Raw genomic sequence first — 21,680 nt, forward strand, 5'->3', positions numbered from 1 at the left:
TAGAAGGCAAGTGCCGCAGTCACCTTTACCTCGACGGGCAGTGCAGTCCTATTGCTGCTGGTAGGCTGCAGATCTGCCTTTATGAGATGGCATATCCCTGTGACCACCTCTTTTCGGAACCTGTGCCTCCGGGAGCTGCAGGTATGAGTGCTGTTCCCTGTAAACTCGTGGGGGGTAAAGCCTCCTCCCCATACGTCTGTGAGTTCTTCGATTACGCTCAAAATGCTCATCAATAAGCCTTCTTCCAGCTCGACACTGCATACAAAAAGCAGCCTGAAATAATGGCTGACATAGTATAGCCCCCATTTTTTTTTAAATGCCCTTAAATATCCTTTAAAATGAACTATAAACTTCACTGTGTAAAACGCAGCCTTACTTCTCCAAATCCTTTAATGCATTGAACTTGTGCTCTGTTTTCAAGATGGCGCCGTTAGTATTGGGTGGGCTCTGGGTCCAACTGTTTTTTCCGGGCAGGCGATAAAATGGCCGATATCGCGGATTTAACGCCCGGGGTGATAGCGCAGTGTTGCACGCCGATTGACGTAATAAAAACGCTTTTTTAAAAATCGCGCAGGCGATAACTTTTAGCGCCAGCACAAAACCACTGCCAAAATTTCCGCCCGGGCACAAAATGTTGTGCAACTCGTTTAGCGGCAAAAAAAAATATATCGCTTCGCCCTGGCGGAAAAACATTCGCAAACCTGGCAAATTTCTAGCCCTTAATGTTTTCTTCATTTAAAATTTTTTTTAAATTCAGAGATTTCAATTGTTGAGCTGAAAATCTGGTCAGCAAGTTAAAGTGCAAATGTTTAATGCACTTGTGGCACATTCCTTTACGGGTTCTATGCAGGCATTAACTTATTTATTTTCAATGGGTTAACACTTGTATAAAAGTAAGGCACAAAGGAACTATCGGTATTAAGCATTTGGATGTAAACTTTACCAAGTGGAGTTTATACCCTTATATATCACACTTTACAATTGTATGTGTGCAGCATGGAAAATTTTGATTGAGAAAGCACTGTGCATCAAGTCACTTGGAATTCAAAACCTGCATCAGTATAAATAACATTTATATTTACAATGGACTCTTTCATAATGACATCACAGATCAGGGTCAGCCTGATTTATCAAACTGCAGTCAGCAATGCTCAAACATAGTGAGCAACAAGTTCACATATACTACATAGAATTATACAGAATATACAGCACAGAAACAGACCATTCAGCCCAAGTAGTCTGTGCTGGTGTTTATACTGCACACAAGTCTCCTCTCATTCCATCTGCATAATCTCAGGGTTTCAGCATGTCTTTCTACTCCCCTTTCTCTCATGTACTTGTCTAGTTTCCTTTTGAAAGAACCTAAACTATTTGCCTCAACCACCTCCTGTGGTAGCAGGTTCCACATTCTAACCACTCTGAGTAAAGAAAGTCCTCCTTATTTTCCTATTGTATTTATTGGCAACAATCTTGTATTTATGGCCCCTAGGTTTTGCATTCTCTCACAAGTAGAAACATTTTCTCCATATTGACCCTGTCCAACCCATTCATAATTTTAAAGATCTCTATCAGATCACCTCTAAATCTTCTCTTTTCTAAAGAAAAAAAGCCCCAAACCTGTTCAATCTTTTCCGATAGCTGTAATCTCTCAATTCTAGTACACTAAACAGTTAGTTCAACAAGTAATCACTGTGGATAATCTCCTTGGCTTCTTGTTATGGACTTAGTGCCCCTCCAGTGCTGGATAATAGGAAGTACACAACAGCAACCTAGGTTGACTAACTTCCTCTTTCATCGTTACAGCTTGAAAACTTCATCTGAACCACATCATTAGGTACTGACTTACAAATCCTTCACATTTGAATGAATTCCGACTTCACTACATAAAAGAATTAAAAAGCCCCAAAAATTTGGATTGCAACAAGTGTGTTGCTGCATGCACACGTGCTGCCCATGTACGTCAAGGGTATCAATCTGCAAGCACTCCAAACACTTCCTATACTTTACTGGGTCTTTACTCGTTGGAGTTCAGAAGGATGAGGGGTGATCTTATAGAAACATTTAAAATAATGAAAGGGACAGACAAGATAGAGGCAGAGAGGTTGTTTCCACTGGTCGGGGAGACTAGAACTAGGGGGCACAGCCTCAAAATACGGGGGAGCCAATTTAAAACCGAGTTGAGAAGGAATTTCTTCTCCCAGAGGATTGTGAATCTGTGGAATTCTCTGCCCAAGGAAGCAGTTGAGGCTAGCTCATTGAATGTATTCAAATCACAGATAGATAGATTTTCAACCAATAAGGGAATTAAGGGTTATGGGGAGCGGGCGGGTAAGTGGAGCTGAGTCCACGGCCAGATTAGCCATGATCTTGTTGAATGGCGGAGCAGGTTCGAGGGGCTAGATGGCCTACTCCTGTTCCTAATTCTTATGTTCTTATGTTCTTATATAAATATTAAAGAACTAGTTTATCTCCCATAGCACTGCTAATGGTGAGTCAGAGATACACGGTTTTATAACAAGAGTGACATTCTCAGCAAAATGTGATGGAGCGAAGGTTATAGGAAGATACTGCCTGACTCTGAATATTTCCAGCATTTTTTGCTCTTGTTTCATATTTCCAGCATCTGTTGTTTTTTGCCTTTTAAATATCGTGTTCTTTTACCATTCTTTTGAGTTAAAGTCAGAAAACTCTTCCCTGGAAGCATTTTGTTTCTGAACTGAAGAGGAATCCTCAACCAGAGGAGCTGGAGAAATGAGAAGGCATTCCTCTATGCCTGGGCGGAACATTCTGCTATAGCCATCATACCAAACCTGCTGCTGGTACTGGAGGAGGGAAGAAGTTCATACTCTTTGGCGAGATGCAGTGCTCACTCACACAACTGTGAAAGTACTTTGACTGGTAGAGAGAATAAAATGCCTGCCCTTTACAATTTTAATTTTTTTTTAAAATTCATGCAGCAATGGCATATGGTAATACTTTTCTGCCAAAATACTAATATTCTGACTCACTTTAACCTCAATGAAGTCCGGTTTCCCAATCTCAATCAGATCAGCGTAAGATCGAAGTTCATCCACATTCCAGGCCTTTACCAGAGTCAGTCTATATACTGTGCGTTGCTTCTGCAAGAGAACAGATCAAAGGTATAATTGAATGGACTGTATTTTTGACCAGAACCCTGTTTTGGAACATATTTCTTCTCTATAATTCATGGTTTACTCTGGAGAAATTGTTTCTGTAATGCCCTACAGTGTCAAATAAATCTGTGTCTGTATTAGTACTGTGATTAGTAAAAGGATGCTTTGTGTAGGTGTAGAGCAATGGTCCATCTGCCCTGACTCCCATGCTCTGAAACAGAACTCCTCAATTTTGTAATATGTTCCATCTGGTAAACCAACCACAATACTCGCTTTACTGAGACAAGCAAGCCCAAATGCCAAAAGGCTTTTTGGGTCTGGGCGCTGTGAGCATCAGATTCAGAATCAAGTGATCAACTGCTTGAATTTCCACATTCTCAGCTTGCGTTTATCATTACTAAGACTACCAAGAATATGACTTTGTGGAAAAATGGGCAGAATCACAGAAGGCAATGCCCGAAACACCTGTAAAAAGTCTCTGCATCCAATGTAATAAATGTGCAATTTTACTTAGTTATAAGTAAAATCACTGTTTATGATGATTAAAATAGGGCAAAGAAAAGCATAATAATTTTGAGTTGTACACACTGGAGCTTCCTCTTTCGCTGAATGCAGAATCTGCCATGAACCAGCGCAATCGGGCAGTGCTTTAAAACAGCATTTTTTTTGATATTTGCTTTAAAAAACAATTCTTTCATATATTTAAAAGTAATAACTTGGTGAAGTTTGGTTAAAACACCTGAGAATAGATTTATTTTTTTAAAAGTACGCTTATTAATCACTGCGTCAATCCACCACCTCCGAGTAACCAGATTTTAAATGACTGAAAGTCGTTTTAAAGAATATGTTAAACTATTTTCTAGTTATATTGGGGTATATTAGTCCGTTTCTTAGTATAAAGTAAAACAAAAATCAAATTGAAAAGCTTTTAAAACGTATCTTTCAGTGTCCTTGCACCCAAAAGAACCACTTTAATTTTTTAAGCCTCCCAGAAGGGCTGGAAACGAGCACAATTGGCGGAAACTTCCAATGCCAATTAATTCAACCTGGGTACGTGGCCAATTTTTTTTAGGCGGTGCCTACATCCAGCGCAATGTTTTTAAAACTAGCGCAAAAGATCGCGGAAACTTGATGCAAATACGCTTAAAATTCCGCAAACTTTTGTGGCAGCTTACGCCGAGAAAAACAGCGCAATCAAGCGGAAACTCCGAGCCTAGATGTATCGCAACATCAGCAACTTTCCAAAGAAACTAAAAAGTGCCAGTTTCATGTATTTGCATAAAATTCTTCTGCAGTCCTCAAGGAGATAAAGAACCCTTAACAAGAAGTCAATAGAAAACAAGGCCGCTGTCTTAAGTGCTTTCATGAGTTGCAGTTGAATGTAATGCAAAACAAATTGTCTTGTTATTACCTGCATTTTCAGCGATGCCTGAATGGGCTCACTATTAAGCTGCTCATTTGTTCATCACAGAATCAATGATTTTCAAATCATTTTTATATTAACAACAATTATATTAGATTTAAAACTTAATTGGTACTGATTTGGTGTCGGTCACATCTAATAGTTACCACTTCGAAACTAACAACTGCAAGAACAGCAACAGGCTACTCGATGAGCCTAAATATTACAACAATTTGCATTTATACCATTTTCATATACTAAACATTGTCGAAGGCATAGTGAAAAAGATAGGTTTTGAAAGCAGAGATGGCGATACGAAGGGCTCAATTTTTCCCAAAGCACTTTTTTGACGTACTTGAAGCGTTATGCCCGATTTTTGGGGGCCTAAGTATGCAAAAAAAAAAGATTCTAAGTTTCCCTGTTGGATTTGTTCATTTTGGTGTGGCCGAACCCAACCTTTAGTTTTGGGGGTGGAGCCTTGATCTGTGCCAAAAAGATCGGGCTGCCATGGTAACCAGGGACACAATGCGAGCTGAAGCATACAGCCAGCTCCCAACACATTAAAAGAATTGAAAAACACATAACAGAAACTCACCTCCAACCCTACCCGAAGGGCTTGCCGGTCTCCCTCTGTCTGTCCGTCTCTCTCTCTCTCTGTGAGTAAGCCGGGGACCAAGACTGGGACTGGACAGCCTTCGGGCGAGGTTGGAGGTAAGTTGCTGCTATGTGTTTTTCAATTCTTTTAGTGTGTCCGGGCAGCTGCTTTTTTCAGCAGAGGCCACATACGCTGGCCTAAGCTCAACTGGAGTAACTCTCAGCTGGCCAAACTTCCCTAATTGGAATGGGTGGCTGGTTACGCTCCCTTAGGCTGAAAAAAAAACTGACCTAAAAAAATTGTAACTAACTGACTTACACTGGTGCAAATTGATAGGGGAAACTGTGGTTTTTCACGTTAGGCCAAAAAGAGCAGCCTGCTCCAAAAAAAAAGCGCAAATCACTGGGGAAAATTGAGCCCTAAGGAGGAAGAGTTTGGGAAGTGATCTCCAGAGCTAAAGGCTTTTGCAACCAAATGTGGAGTGGAGGAAAAGATAGGATAGAGTTGGAAGCGCGGAGCACACGCTAGCACATAGAGGTGGAGGGTGTTGCAGAAGCAGATGGGATCAAGTTAAGGAGGGATTTGTAAATGATTGGGAATTTGAATTCAATGCATTGGGACCAAGAAGCCAATGGAAATTGACAAGATTATGGCTGGTAGTGAGTGGGACTTAGTTTAGGATAGAATGTGGACAACAGGGTTTTGGATGAGTTGGAGTTTGTGGGGTGTAGCTCAGGAGGACAGTAAGGAGAGCATCAGAGATGTTTTTTTTAACATCACCTCCACCACCCTCCCACCCCCCCACCAATCTTATGCAAAAAAAATTCTCTCTGCTTCCCGTGGCAGCTGTTAATTATTCTGCCATACCCTATCTAGACTAACTTTTGTAACTCCTGCTATTACCATCTCAAGTCGGTCCATCATCCCTTTTGTCTCTCTAATCTCTCCTGTCTTCCACCCTATCACAGACCTTCCCTTGTGTTCTTTCCTCCCCTCCCCCTTTCAGTGTTCCTTAAGAATCTGTTCATTTCGAACATTCGCCAGTTCTGACGAAGGGGCAGCGACCTGAATTGTTAACTCTGTTTCTCTCCACAGTTGCTGCCTGACCCGCTGAGATTTCCAGCATTTTCTGTTTTTATTTCAGATTCCAGCATCCGCAGTATTTTGCTTTTGTTTCAGAGAAGTCAAGCCTGGAGATGGTTAAAGGTATGGAAGAGGGTTTTCAGTGGTAGTGATGTAAGTGCAGAGGGAGGTGCACTTGCTCTTGGTGATGGATAGGACATGATGTTTGAAGCTCAGCTCAGGCTCAATTAGCACCTCTAAGTTTGTACAGTCAGATCAGCTAATCTTCAGGCAAGGGGATGGAATCAGGAACTCGTGTAAAGCTTCTGGCAGCGGTCGAACAGGCTGGCTTCTGTCTTGGTGAAGGTCAGACTTATCCACAACTTGATGTTGGACAAGCTGTCAGACAGCACAGAGTTGATTATGAAGTCAAGGGCAGTGCTAAGATAGAGATGGATGTTGTCAGAATACATATGGAGGCAGATCCCATTCCTACGGATAATGTCATAGAGGGTCAGCAAACACAAAAGGGAAGGGGAAAAGCTGAAACTAAAATTTTGGGATATCCCCAAGGATGCAGCGGAAAGATGGATTTTGGGGATTATATCAAGAGGGAATGAATAGAAGAACCAACAGCTCACAAACTGTATTTATTTATTTATTTGTTCCTGGGAATGTGGGCATCGCCAGCAAGGCATTTATTGTCCATCCCTAATTGCCCTTGAGAAGATGGTGGTGAGCAGCCTTCTTGAACCGCTGTAGTCTGTGAAGGTACTCCCACTGTGCTGTTAGGGAGAGAGTTCCAGGATTTTGACCCAGCAACGATGAAGGAATGGCGATATACTTCCAAGTCAAGATGGTGTGTGACTTGGAGGGGAACGTGAAGTGACGCCTGCTGCCCTCGTCCTTCTAGGTGGTAGAGGTTGCGAGTTTGGGATGTGCTGCCGAAGAAGCCTTGGCGAGTTTCTGCAGTGCATCTTGTAGATGGTACACACTGCAGCCACAGTACATTAGTGATGGAGGGAGTGAATGTTTAAGGTGGTGGATGGGATGCCAATCAAGCAGGCTGCTTTGTTCTGGATGATGTCGAGCTTCTTAAGTGTTGTTGGAGCTGCACTCATCCAGGCAAGTGGAAAGTATTCCATCACACTCCTGACTTGTAGATGGTGGAAAGTAGTTGAAGCAGCACTAGGTAAAATAATGGGACTAAAAGCAGACAAGTCCCCTGCACCTGATGCCTTACATCCTAGGATCTTAAGAGAAGTGGCTGCAGAGATAGTGGTGCATTGGTTGTAATCTACCAAAATTCCCTGGATTCTGGGGTAGTCCCAGCAGATTGGAAAACCTCAAATGTAACAGCCCTATTTAAAAAAGGAGGCAGACAAAAAGCAGGAAACTATAGACCAGTTAGCCTAACATCTGTCGTTGGGAAAATGCTGGAGTACATTATTAAGGAAGCAGTAGTGGGACATTTGGAAAAGCATGATTCAATCAAGCAAAGCCAGTATGGTTTTATGAAAAGGAAATCACGTTTGACAAATTTGCTCGAGTTCTTTGAGGAGGTAACGAGCGGGGTGGATAAGGGGGAACCAGTGGATGTGGTGTATTTGGATTTCCAGAAGGCAATCGATAAGGTGCCACATAAGAAGTTACTGCACAAGATAAAATTTCACAGGGTTGGGGGTAATATATTAGCATGAATAGAGGAGTGGCTAACTAACAGAAAACAGAGAGTCGGGATAAATGGGTCAGTTTCCAGTTGGCAAACAGTGACTAGTGGGGTGTTACAGGGATCAGTGCTGGGTCCATAACTATTTACAATCTATATTAATGACTTGGATGAAGGGACTGAGTGTAATGTAGCCAAGTTTGCTGATGATACAAAGATTGGGCCCAAGTTTCGGCCTCAGTTGCTCCTGATTTTTTGGAGCAACTGGTGTAGAACGGAGTATCTTAGAAATTCAAATTCTCAGCATTTAGTTTGCTCCAGTTCTAGTCAGTTAGAACAGTTTCACTTTGGAACAGAATTTTTTTTCAAAAAGGGGGCGTGTCCGGCCACTTACGCCTGTTTTCAAAGTTTCGGCAGTGAAAACTTACTCCAAACTAACTTAGAATGGAGTAATTGAAGATTTTTGTACTCTCGAAAAAACCTTGTCTACACTTTAGAAAATCAGGCATAGGTTACAAATCAGGCGTAGGGAATGGGCGGGGGGGGGGTTTAAAGGGAAGTTTACAAACATTAAACACTTCAGTTTTACAAAGAGCCATCATCAATAATAAATGATAAAAACATCAATAAATCAACCAATAAATCAATCAAAAAAAATTAATAAGAAATATATATTTTTTTAAATCAATAAATAAAACATTTTCTACTTACCGACTGCAGCACCGGGAGCCCTCCAACAGTGTGCTGGGATTCCCCCCCCCAGTGTGTCTCTGTCAGTGTCTCTATCTCTCTGTCTGTCTGTCTGTGTGTGTCTCTCACTCTCTGTCTGTCAGTGTCTGTGTTTCTGACAGCGAGGGGAGGGGGAGGAGGGGGGTAGAGGGAGGGGGGGGCAGGGGGAGGGGAGGGAGGGAAGGGGGAGGGAGGGGAGAGAAGGGGAGGGAGGGGAGAGAAGGGTAGGGAGGAGAAGGGGAAGGGGGGGAGGAGGAGAAGGGGAAGGGGGGGAGGAGGAGAAGGGGAAGGGGGGGAGGAGGAGAAGGGGAAGGGGGGGAGGAGGAGAAGGGGAAGGGGGGAGGAGGAGAAGGGGAAGGGGGGGAGGAGGAGAAGGGGAAAGGGGGAGAGGAGAATGGGAAGGAGAATGGGAAAGAGAGGGGGGGAGAAGGGGAAGGAGAGGAGGGGAAAGGGAAGGAGAGGGGGTAAAGGAATGGAGAAGGGGGGGAAAGGAGAAAGGGGGGGAAAGGAGAAGGGGGGGGAAGGAGAAGGGGGGGAGAAGGAGAAGGAGAAGGGGGAGGGAGGCTGAACGGGCCGAGCCCGGCTGGGCCCAAGACTTCGGGCAGGGCCCGTCCCCAACACCAGATTTACAGGTAGGTGGCGTTGGGTCGGGTCGGGTCAGGGGTCCGGGGTCGAGCGCGCAGGTCGGGTCGGGGGGAGCGCGGGTCGGGGTCGGGAGCGCGGGTTGGGTCGCGGGGGACGGAGGGAGGTCGGTTCGGTTCGGGTTAGGGGGTGGGGGGAGGTCAGGTCGGGTGGGGGGGGAGGGGGGTGGGGGAGCGCGGGTCGGGTCCAGTCCGGGGGGTCGGATCGGATCCGGGGGCGGGGGGGAAGCGGGAGTCGGGCCGGTGTCGGGTCCGGTCCGGGGGCGGGGGGGGGGGGGGGAGCGGGAGTGGAGTCGAGTCAGGAGGAAGCAGGAGCTGGGCGTGGGCGGCAGCCTTATGCACGCAGCCCCAGTGAGGCCATTCGGCCAGGGCTAGGGGCTGCGTGCTTCGGGCCCCTTCCACACAGTTTTGGGCGCCAGGAGCTACTGCACATGCGCGCCCACTGTAGCGCGCATGTGCAGAGGTCCCGGCACTGTTTTCAGCGCAGGGACCTACCTCTGCCCCCTACAGCTCGTGCTGCGCCACGCCAGGCTCCAGAGGACCAGCAGGGAGCCGGAGAATCTGTAAGTTTTTTTTAGGCACACTTTGTGGCGCGAAAAACGGGAGTCCAGGTCGGCCCGAAACTTGGGCCCAAAGATGGGTGGGGAAAGCAAATTGTGAGGAGGACACCAAAAATCTGCAAAGGGATGTAGACAGGCTAAGTGAGTGGGCAAAAAATTGGCAGATGGAGTATAATGAAAAGGTGAGGTTATCCACTTTGGCAGAAAAAATAGGAAAGCAAATTATAATTTAAATGGAGAAAAATTGCGAAGTGCTACAGTACAGAGGGACCTGGGGGTCCTTGTGCATGAAACACAAAAATTTAGTATGAAGGTACAGCAAGTAATCAGGAAGTCAAATGGAATGTTGGCCTTTATTGCAAGGGGGATAGAGTATAAAAGCAGAGAAGTTCTGCTACAACTGTACAGGGTATTGATGAGGCCACACCTGGAGTACTGCATATAGTTTTGGTCTCCGTATTTAAGGAAGGATATACTTGCATTGGAGGCTGTTCAGAGAAGGTTCACTAGGTTGATTCCAGAGATGAGGGGGTTGACTTATGAAGATAGATAGATTTGGTTGGACCTATACACATTGGAGTTCAAAAGAATGAGAGGTGATCTTATTGAAACATATAAGATAATGAGGGGGCTCAATAAGGTGGATGCAGAGAGAATATTTCCACTCATAGGGAAACTAAAACTTGGGGACATAGTCGTAGAATAAGGGGCCAACTATTTAAAACTATGAGGAGAAATTTCTTCTTTCAGAGGGTTGTAAATCTATGGAATTCTCTGCCCCAGAGAGCTGTGGAGGCTGGGTCATTGAATATATTTAAGACGGAGATAGACATATTTTTGAGCGATACGGGAGTAAAGGGTTATGGGGAGCAGGCACGGAAGTGAAACTGAGTCAATGATCAGTTCAGCCATGATCTTATTGAATGGCGGAGCAGGCTTGAGGGGAAAAATGGTCTACTCCTGTTCCTATTTCTTATGTTCTTATGAAAGGCTTCGGGAAGTCAGGAGGAGAGACACTTGCCACAGAATACCGAGCCTCTAACCTGCTCTTGTTGCCACAGTATTTATGTGGCTGGTCCAGTTAAATTTCTGGTCAATGGTCATCTCCAGGATGTTGATGGTGGGGGATTTGCACACAATAGGTATATGACACTGGATTACTGGCACCGATTTGCAGAGGGTGTGGTTGAATCGAACCTTGTGGAGGTAGGATTGTGGCGGACCATGCAGTTTGGACCTTTCCAGGAGAGGGGGGCTTTGTAGTGGGGTCAGGATTTACCTCACAATGTGGTGGGGGGAGAGGGGAATAGTTAAACCTCACAGTGGTTGTGGGGGGTGATTGGAAAGAGACTTTGCAGTGAGATTGAGGCGCATCTCAGTATTCGGGAGGGGAGGGGGGGGCGGGGGTGGTGAAAGGGGAGAGAGGTTGGAACTCTCTGTGCGTGTGTATGGGATCGGGGAGTCCTCTCAGTGGGGTTGAGGCTTAACTCAATGGGGGCGAGGGTGGGGGAGGCTAGTAAGAGAGCTCGGAACTTGCAGTTGGGGAGGGTGGGGGTGAAGGAGATTTGGCGGGCCTCGCTGAGGGAGGGGGCGGACCGCGCTGTGGGGTATGATTGAATTGGATATCGCGGGGACAAGAGGTCATGATCTGGACATAGACACCAGATACGGAAAGGAAGAGCTTAGAAGAAACTTTTTCATGCAAAGAGTTAAAAGGAAAGAAGTTATTGGAATGTGAAATCCCTTGCTACAATTGCCTTGATGTTTAAGTTATTACAGACTAGCAAAAGGTATTGAATAATTATTTAAAGCACGAAAAACAAAAAAGGCTATGGGGAGAAAGCAGGAAAATGAGACAATGAAATTCAATGAAAGCCAAAAGAGCTGAATGGTCTCCTGTGCTAAATATGTTTCTAAGAAACAAACACATTCAGAATATATAAGTTCAAAATGCGACAATCAATATTCGGTTATGATTATTACATAACTTGTTCAAAAGAACAGAAAGCTTGACAAGAGTGGAGATGGATTTTTATTTTCCCTTGCAAGTAATCAAATTAGCTACTACAAAAACATTTTTACATACAGGTTTTTACATTATGCTATAACTCACAGCTGAAATTTCCATATTAAACCGAGTCGTAAATTTTTATATAACCAGAGTATTCCATTAGAGATATTTGATAAGAACCTAAGAAATAGGAACAGGAGTAGGCTATATGGCCCCTCGTTCTTGCTCCGCCATTCAATAAGATCATGGCTGATCTAATCTTGGCCTCAACACCACTTTCCTGCCTGTTCCCCATAACCCTCGACTCATCTATAGTTCAAGAATCAGTCTATCTCAGCCTTGAATATATTCAATGACTCAGCTTCCACAACTCTCTGGGGTAGAGAATTCCAAGGTTCATGACCCTCAGAGAAGAAATTCCTCCTCATCTCCATCTTAAATGGTGATCCCTTATTCTGAAACTATGCCCCCCTAGTTCTAGATTCCCCCACATGATGAAACATCTTCTCAGCATCTACCATGTCAGAATCTTACATCAATCAATAAGATCACCTCTTATTCTTCTAAACTCCAATGAGTACAGGCCCAACCTGCTCAACCTTTCCTCATAAGACAACCCCTTCATCCCAGGAATCAACCGAGTGAACCTTCTCTGAACTGCCTCCAATGCAAGTATATCCCTCCTTAAATAAGGTGTCCAAAACTGTACGCAGTACTCTAGGTGTGGTCTCGCCAATGCTCTGTACAGTTGTAGCAAGACTTCCCTACTTTTATACTCCATCCTCTTGCAATAAATGCCAACATTCCATTTGCCTTCCTTGATGAGTTTTAGGCATAACTTTCTCCTATTTCCACATCACTGCAACTCATCCAAAGATCCTATGCCCATGGTACTTGATTCATTCTATTCTACGTTAAGTCCCGCTCACCCACTTAAGTCTCCATTTATCGTTGCGTCCAATTCCCCAACACATTGAATTCAAAACCCTCTTCATTTTCAAGTCATCTTCAACATTGTCCCACCCACCTCTGCAACATCGTCCAGCCATGTGAGATACGGTACTAAGGAACTTTGGCGGCATGGATAGATAGGTAGGTTAAAGGAAAGAAAGCCGTGAGTTGAGGGATGTAAACAGCAGTGACCCCCAGGGTCAATGTTCCTCTCTATCTCTCCATCTACATAAATAAATGACCTGGACTTTGGTATAGGAAGCACCATGTTAACATTTACAGATGACAAGAGAAATACTTATTTATGAAAAGGATTGCAAGTAAATTCAGGACTATTCGGGTTCGTACATTGATGTCATATTATGATAAATGTGGAAAATGTGAGCGGACCCGCTGGGAGGAAGAATGAGAAGACAAATATACACTAAATAGAAAAATGTGAAAACGTGTAGAGGAGTCAATAGATGTAGGGTTTCGGATACATGTAGCTTTAAAAGTGGAAGGACAAGTTGGTAAAGCTGCTAAAAATGTATATTGGATCCAGGGGCAAAAGCCAAAAGCTAACGCTAAATCCATGCAAATCTTTGGTTAGGCTGCAGGTGTCCAATTTTGGGTGTCTTATTTTAAAAAGGATGTCAAGGCTATGGTGAGGGTGCGAAAGCGGACAAGATGATACCAGGGCTAACAGGCTCTTTTCATTACAACAACAATGCTCAACATGAGATCTAATAGCAGTGTTCACAATTATGTGGGGTTTTGTAAGGTAAATTGGGAAAAAGTATTGCCACTGGTAGATGAGTTGGTAATTAGCGAGAATAAATTTAAGATCATCACCTAAAAAACAAATGGAGAGGATAGGAAAATTTTTTTGCATGCAGAAGATTGTTAGGATATTAATTACTATATCAGAAACAGTGCAGGAAGCAGTGGATTACAGCTTTAAAAAAGTGAATAAATATATATATATTTTAAAAAGGTAAATTTTAAATGTATTTAATTGAATTTCATAATAGGAAGAGAGATAGGAAATTGATTGAATCTCGTGAAAACTGTTTTCTGTTTGTTCATATATTACATGTTGGTTTACAATTGGCCTCATCGTACGAAACGACTTTTCTGTCTGTCTTCCGAGAATTAGGAGAAATGTATGTGGCAACAAGTGCAAGATCACAGTACTGAATACACACAACGGGAGATCTTATTGTTACAAAGCCCAAGATCATGCTAGCTTTTAATTTGACACTGGGCTGTAAAGGTACTCTCTAGTACGTAGGGGATACAAGGTCCATTCACCGAGCCTAACCGAATATCCAGTGCAGATCTGAAATTTGTAGCAACCCTGTTTAAGACACTCCAAACCAAACTATTGAGAAATCTACCCAGATAGAGTTTTGTCTACCCAATGTGGAACGCACACTTTTCCCCTTTAAGGGCCCATCCTAGTTAACCAAGTCAAGAGAGTGTCGGTGTAAGTTGGCTAAGCAAATGTTTAGGGACTATACGTATGCACAGAATACTGTTGAATTTTAGTCAGATAAAAAATACACAGCCTACCAACACAGAGTTTCAGCCAGCTTGGTTCGCCAGAAACACCTTTGGGTATTGGTTTCAGGTTTACCTGGAGCCGAATGGGAGAAATCCCAGCCTCCAAACTGTTCATCCTGGTGTTATTAATAAGCTAGGTTGACTGTTCAATCAGCAACAGTGTCCTGGCCCAAGTATTACATAATGGAGTCTGGCAAAGAGTTTATTTCGTTTCAAATTTTCATTTCCTAATGTCATCTTGGAGCTAATTCAATCCTAAGGGACTCTGTTTACCTCTCACTCCACCTAAGGGGGACAATCAAATACAAGATAGTATAGGAAAGATAAATCCAGAGCATTACATCAACCTCAATTTTAACAGCAGGCAAACTGACTTGACTAGCAAAAGACAGATATAGGACTGGCACAGGAAATATTTCTTCACACAAGGAGTAATCAACAAGTGGAATGGTAGGGTAGGGTAGGGACACAACACTATGTCTCAAATCACTGATGGGGCAAATAGATTATTTCTGGTTGGATATGCAAAGATGAGCCAAATGATTTTCCTTAAACATAAGTATCTTGTAATCAATGATCAACATGAACACAGTTACAAATGCAACTCAGCAGGAGCTCATGTTAACTGTTCCAACATGTTTGATTTTCAAATCCTAAAATAGGTAAGTGTTCAGACGTGCTATCATCAGTTTTCGTATCAAACGCCGGAAAATAGGTCAGCACACTGCTGCGTAAGAACCTAGGCCCCAAGTTTCCACACGCGGCAAAACAGGCGCCCCTCCGAGCTGGACGCCCGTTTTTCGCGCCGAAAACGGCACCTGAAAAAAAACGCGCTATTCTCGAGCGCTTTGCAGCTCGATGTCTGCTTGGCGCGGCGCCCAGGGGGCGGAGCCTACCACTCGCGCCGATTTTGTAAGTAGGAGGGGGCGGGTACCATTTAAATGAGTTTTTTTCGTGCCGGCAACCCTGCGCGTGCGCGTTGGAGCGTTCACGCACGCGCAGTGTGAAGGAAACATTGGCACTCGGTCATTTTAAAAAGTGCTGCAGAAAAAGTGAAAATTTGTTTATTGAACCCTTGCAAAGGCTTGTATTTTAATTTTCTTGATATTTCTGTGTGTGAGGGTGAGGGAGTGCATTCTGTAATTAAAGATAGACTGTGATAAACAGGACACATGCACTTGTTTGAGACTATTCAAATTCTTTGTAGCTGTTCAATTTTTAACATTTTTTAATAAAACCACATTGCCCTTCCATGATCAGCACTGAGGCTTCTTGCAGCTTTCTCCCCCTGCCGTCCGTCGGGCCCGTCGGGAATGGCTGCCTCAACTTCTGAGGCTTCCTGCAGCCTTCTCACTGCCTCCCCCCGCCCCTGCCGTCGGGAACGGCTTCCTCAACTTCTGAGGCTTCCTGCAGCCTTCTCCCTGCCTGCCGTCGGGAAACCGCTGCCTGAAAGGCCTGCCTGAAGCACTTTCACACAGGTAGGAACATGGTTTATTTAATCTTTTCTTTGCTTATAAATTTTTATTCAGGTTGGATTTATTTGTATAATATTTGTATAAGTATAACTAAGGATTTATTGTAGAATGTAATGACTTCCCTTCACCCCCCCCACCTCGTTCCGGACGCCTAATTTGTAACCTGTGCCTGATTTTTTAATGTGTGGACAAGGTTTTTTCAAGCCTACAAAAATCTTCACTTGCTCTATTCTAAGTTAGTTTGGAGTACGTTTTCACTGTGGACACTTTCAAATCAGGCGTCAGTGGCCGGACACGCCCCCTTTTGAAAAAAAAATTCTGTTCAAAAGTGAAACTGTTCTACCTGACTAGAACTGCAGAAAATTTAAATGTGGAGAATTCCGATTTCTAAGATACTCCGTTCTCCACCAGTTGCTCCTGAAAATCAGGAGCAAATCATGTGGAAACTTGGGGCCTGTCTGTGGAGAAGTTAACATCCAAGGACATAAATCCAATGAGCTTGGCCTTGTTGCAAAAATGCACACTGTATTTGGTATTTGCTTTTTGAACAAAATATACACGATTCTGTTCAAGTGCTACTGACAGTCTCTCAAGTTTTGGCATTCTTTTCATTGTTGTTGTATTTGATTGTGAAGGTGGTTCTTAAAGGCAGCTCCATGGTTTCTTTGTGAAAGCCAATTACATTTATGCCTAACCAAATAATTAAATATCTAAAGTTGCTCCACTAACCATTCAAAATTTTCCAATTTGTGTGCTCTAAATGCTACATTTATTTCAAATAAATTAAACCATAAAGGCAGAAACTGAGATTATCATTTTTGTTTTTTGGTTTGCAAACTGTCCATTGAGAAAGCAAAGGAAGAGAAATAAATGTGGTTACCGGTCTGTTTCAAAGGGACCAAACCTCAGTAATCTTATTCCTTTAAATATAATATTTGGTTCTGTTTCCATTTATTTGCTGTTTCTTATTTTGTATGCACTATATCCACTTGTTTATGCCACCTAAGCCGTCATAACATTTTTATCTTACTGAAAGTTATGCAATGCAACAAAAGACAGACAGTGACTGTGTGAAGCCTTCTCTGAGCACCTTCTCTGGGCATTTGTTTAAGTGCTTAAATGGGGATGAAGGGCAAAAATGCAAGAATTAAGCACACAAGAGCATAATTTATTTTTAGCCGAAATTTTTTTTTAACAATGTGGTGATAACCAAATGGTCAACATAATGAGAGAGTGTAGAATCATTCACTGTAATTAATTAGAGGGGAGTGAGAAATAATGAAATTAAGGCTGCCACTCCTGTGGTTTAATTCAGTTATCAAATCCAACCTGCAAAGTACTAGACTCATAAACAGAGCAAATTGTCCACTTCTTCAGATATTAAATAGATCTAATTAACACATTTTGTAAAAATTCTAAGCTACCTCAAAAACTTTACATACAAATATGAAGATCGACTTAGCACTATTTACTGGTGAATACCGATTCCTTTTGCTGAATCTCATCATCCCGCAGTCCACTTCAATAAAGGATTTGACTGTTGTTGTGCTTGAGCAGCACCGATTCTTTCAGCAGTCGTTTCCTATCAACATATGATCCGCTGCACTGCGTCTAAGCCCAGACATTTCCCAGTGCAACAATCCCTTTCAATCAATGTCAGCACAGCTCACAGGCGTAGACACCTTCCTAGCCAGCAGTTCATCTCAATCAAGTCCAACTATACTTCCATTAAGTAGGTCATTTTAATCTTAGTATAAACTCTGCACTGTTCAACTGTTCAGTCATATTAAAAGAAGTCAACCACTCCTACATATTAAGTTTGTCATCAACACAGTTTGTAACTTTGTTTAGGATTAAACGAATAAATTGCAAGGGTCAAACTTATGGGATAAACTCAACGAGTGCACAAGGCATAAAATCCGATTCTCATTAGAAGCTTGCCCACTATCAATGGAATGATGTACAATCAAATCATCAGTGCACTCAATAAGAATGATGTAGCTCACCTTGTGATTGATAATATTCTCTCTCTCTCTGTCGCATGGAACTGTGCATGAAAAATGTTGGTTTATATTTAATAGAGAACACTGTAAGGTGGGTGTATGACCTTAACATAACATTTACACTGGAGAAATGAACTGGTACATCGCCATTTGAAATGATGCGAGTGGTTAAGAGTTGTTATGAGCTGCAAAATTTTGGACTTATGTATATTTAATAGAACAGGCTATTGTAACAATAGATGGAGAGAACATTTGGGAGTTTTAAAATAGTACATAGTTGCAAGAACCACTGCATGTAAGTGAACTGGATGGTGTTTAGAATGTATTTACTGAAAGTTTGAGTCCACAATGCAGGGACTGATTCTGCAATAAAAGCACATTTAGAATGTCTAGAATATGCAATTCCCCTTTAAAACATGGTAATATAAACCCAGTATTATTTAAATTTCAATAACAGAGTAGTACTTCACAGGATTTGTTCACAGAAGCCTTCTGTGTGATACTGTTTGTCATAATATCAGTCATTGGATTAGGAACAGATTGGAGTTTCAAGAGTGTATAAAGCTTTGCTCCTGCAGCCTATGACACCATTTAGCTATTCATTGTATCTTCTATATACATGCCGGTCCATTTATTATCCTGGATGTAGTTGTAATGTCCATGGGCTCTTCCTTGCATCATGTTATAAAATATGTGTGTTATATTTTTTCATATGAATTTTAGTTAGGCCAACTGGAATTTTAAAATTGGAGCAATGGTTATTGTTTTGTCCTTTTGTCTTAAGACCAAGTAGGTACACTAAATATGCAATTCTGTCTGGAGGCATTACTTGTTCATGGGACAGTACTGCTCTCCGATCTGTGTGAAATTTGATGCCATACTATGGCTTGGTCACGCATAATGTTTCATAACGGGAGTAGCATGGCAGATGTAATAAATAAATTCCCCAGGTGGTAAGAGATGCTTTATTTCCCACTTGCCAGTCACCCAGTTGATATAGATATTTAACACTGATTACCAGCCTGTTAAGAAAGTTATGGGATTTTTAATTCAATTGGCTCATGTAAGAAGTCTGATTTTGATCTGAAGGGTCAGAACTGCCTGCATCAGCTGTATCCACGACAGCCTTCTGCTGTATCTTCATTTCACTTGCTCCCACACTGCCACATAGATGGAAGTGTCCATGTTACAGTTATGCAAGTTTGAATAAATGATTTAAAGTATTGATGAAAGTTAAGTACTCGATTGCGAAGTGATACATTTTGGTGGAAAGAATGAGGAGAGGAAGTATAAATTAAAGGGTACAATCCTAAATGGGGGTGCATGAACAGAGACACCTAGGGGTAATTGTGCACAAATCATCGAATGTGACAGGGCAGGTTGAGAAAGCAGTTAAAAAAGGTAACGGGATCCCGGGCTTCATGAATAGAGGTACAAAAGCATGGAAATTATGAAGAACCTGTATAAAACACTGGTTCAGCCTTAACTGGAGTATTGTGTCCAATTCTGGGCACCGCACTTTAGGCAGTATGTGAAGGCCTTAGGGAGGGTACAGAAAAGATTTACGATTCCAGGGATGGGAGACAGCAATTACATGGACAGACTGGAAAAGCTGGGGTTGTTCTCTTTAGAGCAGAGAAGATTGAGAAGAGATTTGATGGAGGTGTTCAAAATCATGAGGGGTCTGGACAAAGCAGTTAGAGAAACTGTTCCCATTGGCAGAAGGATAGAGAACCAATGGAGACAGATTTAAGGTGATTGGCAAAAGAACCAAAGGAGACACAAGAAAAAACTTTTTACGCAGTGAGTGGTTAAGATCTGGAATACACTGCCTGAAAGGGTGGTGGAGGCAGACTCAATCACAGCTTTCAGAAGGCAGTTGGATAAGTACCTGAAAGGAAAAAAATTGCAGGGCTACGGAGAAAGGACGGGGAGTGGGACTAGCTGCAGTGCTCTTGCAGAGAGCCAGCAGGGGCTCAGCGGAACGAATGGCCTCCTCCTGTGCTGTAACCATTCTGTGATTGCTCTCGACCTGATATGCTTTGCTTCTGTATAAATTTAAATCCTGCAACATATGTTTAATCTGCAGTTTAACCTCAAACATATGCGTTTATCAGGATAATGTTTTATTAGCCTGTTGAAATGATCAGGAGTATTTTCAGGTGTGGTACTCAAGAAAAGAGTAATCGTTAATCATATAGCACACTAATCTATTCCCTCCATGCACAAGTTTCAGTACTTAGGAAGTGGGGGCCTACCTTTGGAAACTACCTTGTTTACAGTGGGCACTTATGAAGACTGTTGGAATAAGACCAAATTGTAACAATTGAAATATACACCTGTAAGCCTCATATAGTATTCTTGCTATAACTAGGAATTATATGCTAAAGTCCACAAAGCAAATACATAAATAATATATATATTTTATCTAAATCAGTGTGCTCTATTTCCCAGGAACTGCAAACTATGCAATTTGCAGAAATCAACTCTGAACACATTAGAATAAGAAACATTGGCCCAGATTTTGCAGTGGGTATGATGGCGTACTCAGAGTATGGCATCATACTGTTTGGAATTTCCGCATGCGCTTGCATATATGTTAAATCTCAAACTTGCAATCTGTCAAGGTACGCCTTGACTGATCGTGCGCACTGCATTGGCAATCACAATTTCTGGCACAGAGTTGGGCTATTTGCCCACCAACTGCCTAGCAATTACATTCAAAATTTTTTTACGGTTGGTGAAAGCAGGCACAGGAGCCCGTTTCACATCTTAAAAGATCTGTGTATACACTTTGGTGGAAGAAAATTTTTTTGTCGATTGGTTAAGGTTCAAATGGCAGTGCCTTTCAATTTAAAGCATATATAGTGTGACACAGTACAGTACTGACTCCCACTCTTCAAAACCAGGAAACCTGCCAAACTAGAATAAAAAGGCTTCAATTTTTCTAGCTTGACATTCAATATAAATTTTACATGTGTATGTGAGAGAGACGTATACAAGCACACAAGTAAATATTTAAATAGCCTAGATAAAAACATCTAAAGTCAAGACACATTTCTCACAGCGCAGTGCATTCCCTCAGAATGTTTGACTTTGCACAGATTTTTAAGCAGAAATCAAATCAAGATTTCAAGGATAACTTTTAGTTTTGTTTCAACAGTGCGTAGCGAGGGATGTTAACTTTTGTATACTTTAGTTTTATATTAAATGGAGAGCATCCAAAGCGTGCAATCTAACAGTAATTAAAGATTTTTAAAGTTAAATTTGCAAGTTTCATGTGAACACACTATTCAGCATACTCTATTTTACTTTGTTAAATTTTGAAAATTAAATTGATTGCTCATGAAAAAATAGCCTTTAGAATCACAGAAGGCCAGACAGACAGAAAGTATTAATTTTAATTACTTGGAAAATTGAATAAGAAAGTTAAATAAAATGACCATCTATCAGATTTCAGTCCTTTCAACTCAAAAATGAACAAAACAAACAATATAACAAGGAAAATTGATTTATCGATTACCAGTCTAAATTAGGTCTGCATAATATATTTTAATCCTGAAAATTACAATTAAATATATGGCTGGGAATCTCTTTCTGAAATTCAACAACATTACTTGTAGGAGATATAAAACACTGTTAGATCTTTACTAAGTATCAAAACAGGAAGTTGGATACATAGGGACTAATAAATTGTGAGTTTGGATGAAAAAAAAATGCTGATATATGAAATAAGTCCAAGTACCAGTTTAACTAAAGGTTTCTACCGATCCTTAGAATGGCGCGCCTCCGTGAGTTCCGCCGACTTTCTGGAACAAAAAGCTCTCCTAATCCTTACCGTGGTATCTCCATGTTCACCAGGCCTCCTTTGGACTTGGCGGAGCACAGCAGAACCAACGGGGG

At 42.1% G+C, this 21,680-nt stretch overlaps 1 protein-coding gene across 1 annotated transcript in view; it reads right to left on the reverse strand.

Annotated features, from left to right (window-relative positions):
* Window positions 1-21,680, reverse strand: part of tyw1 (tRNA-yW synthesizing protein 1 homolog (S. cerevisiae)) — a 202,336-nt gene that overhangs the window by 28,223 nt on the left and 152,433 nt on the right. The window contains exon 9 of the mRNA XM_070857215.1: window positions 3,009-3,119. Coding sequence (XP_070713316.1) covers window positions 3,009-3,119 — 111 coding nt within the window. The remainder of the gene's footprint in view (window positions 1-3,008; window positions 3,120-21,680) is intronic.

Source organism: Pristiophorus japonicus, chromosome 16 (assembly GCF_044704955.1).
Source record: "Pristiophorus japonicus isolate sPriJap1 chromosome 16, sPriJap1.hap1, whole genome shotgun sequence".
Taxonomy (NCBI): domain Eukaryota; kingdom Metazoa; phylum Chordata; class Chondrichthyes; family Pristiophoridae; genus Pristiophorus; species Pristiophorus japonicus.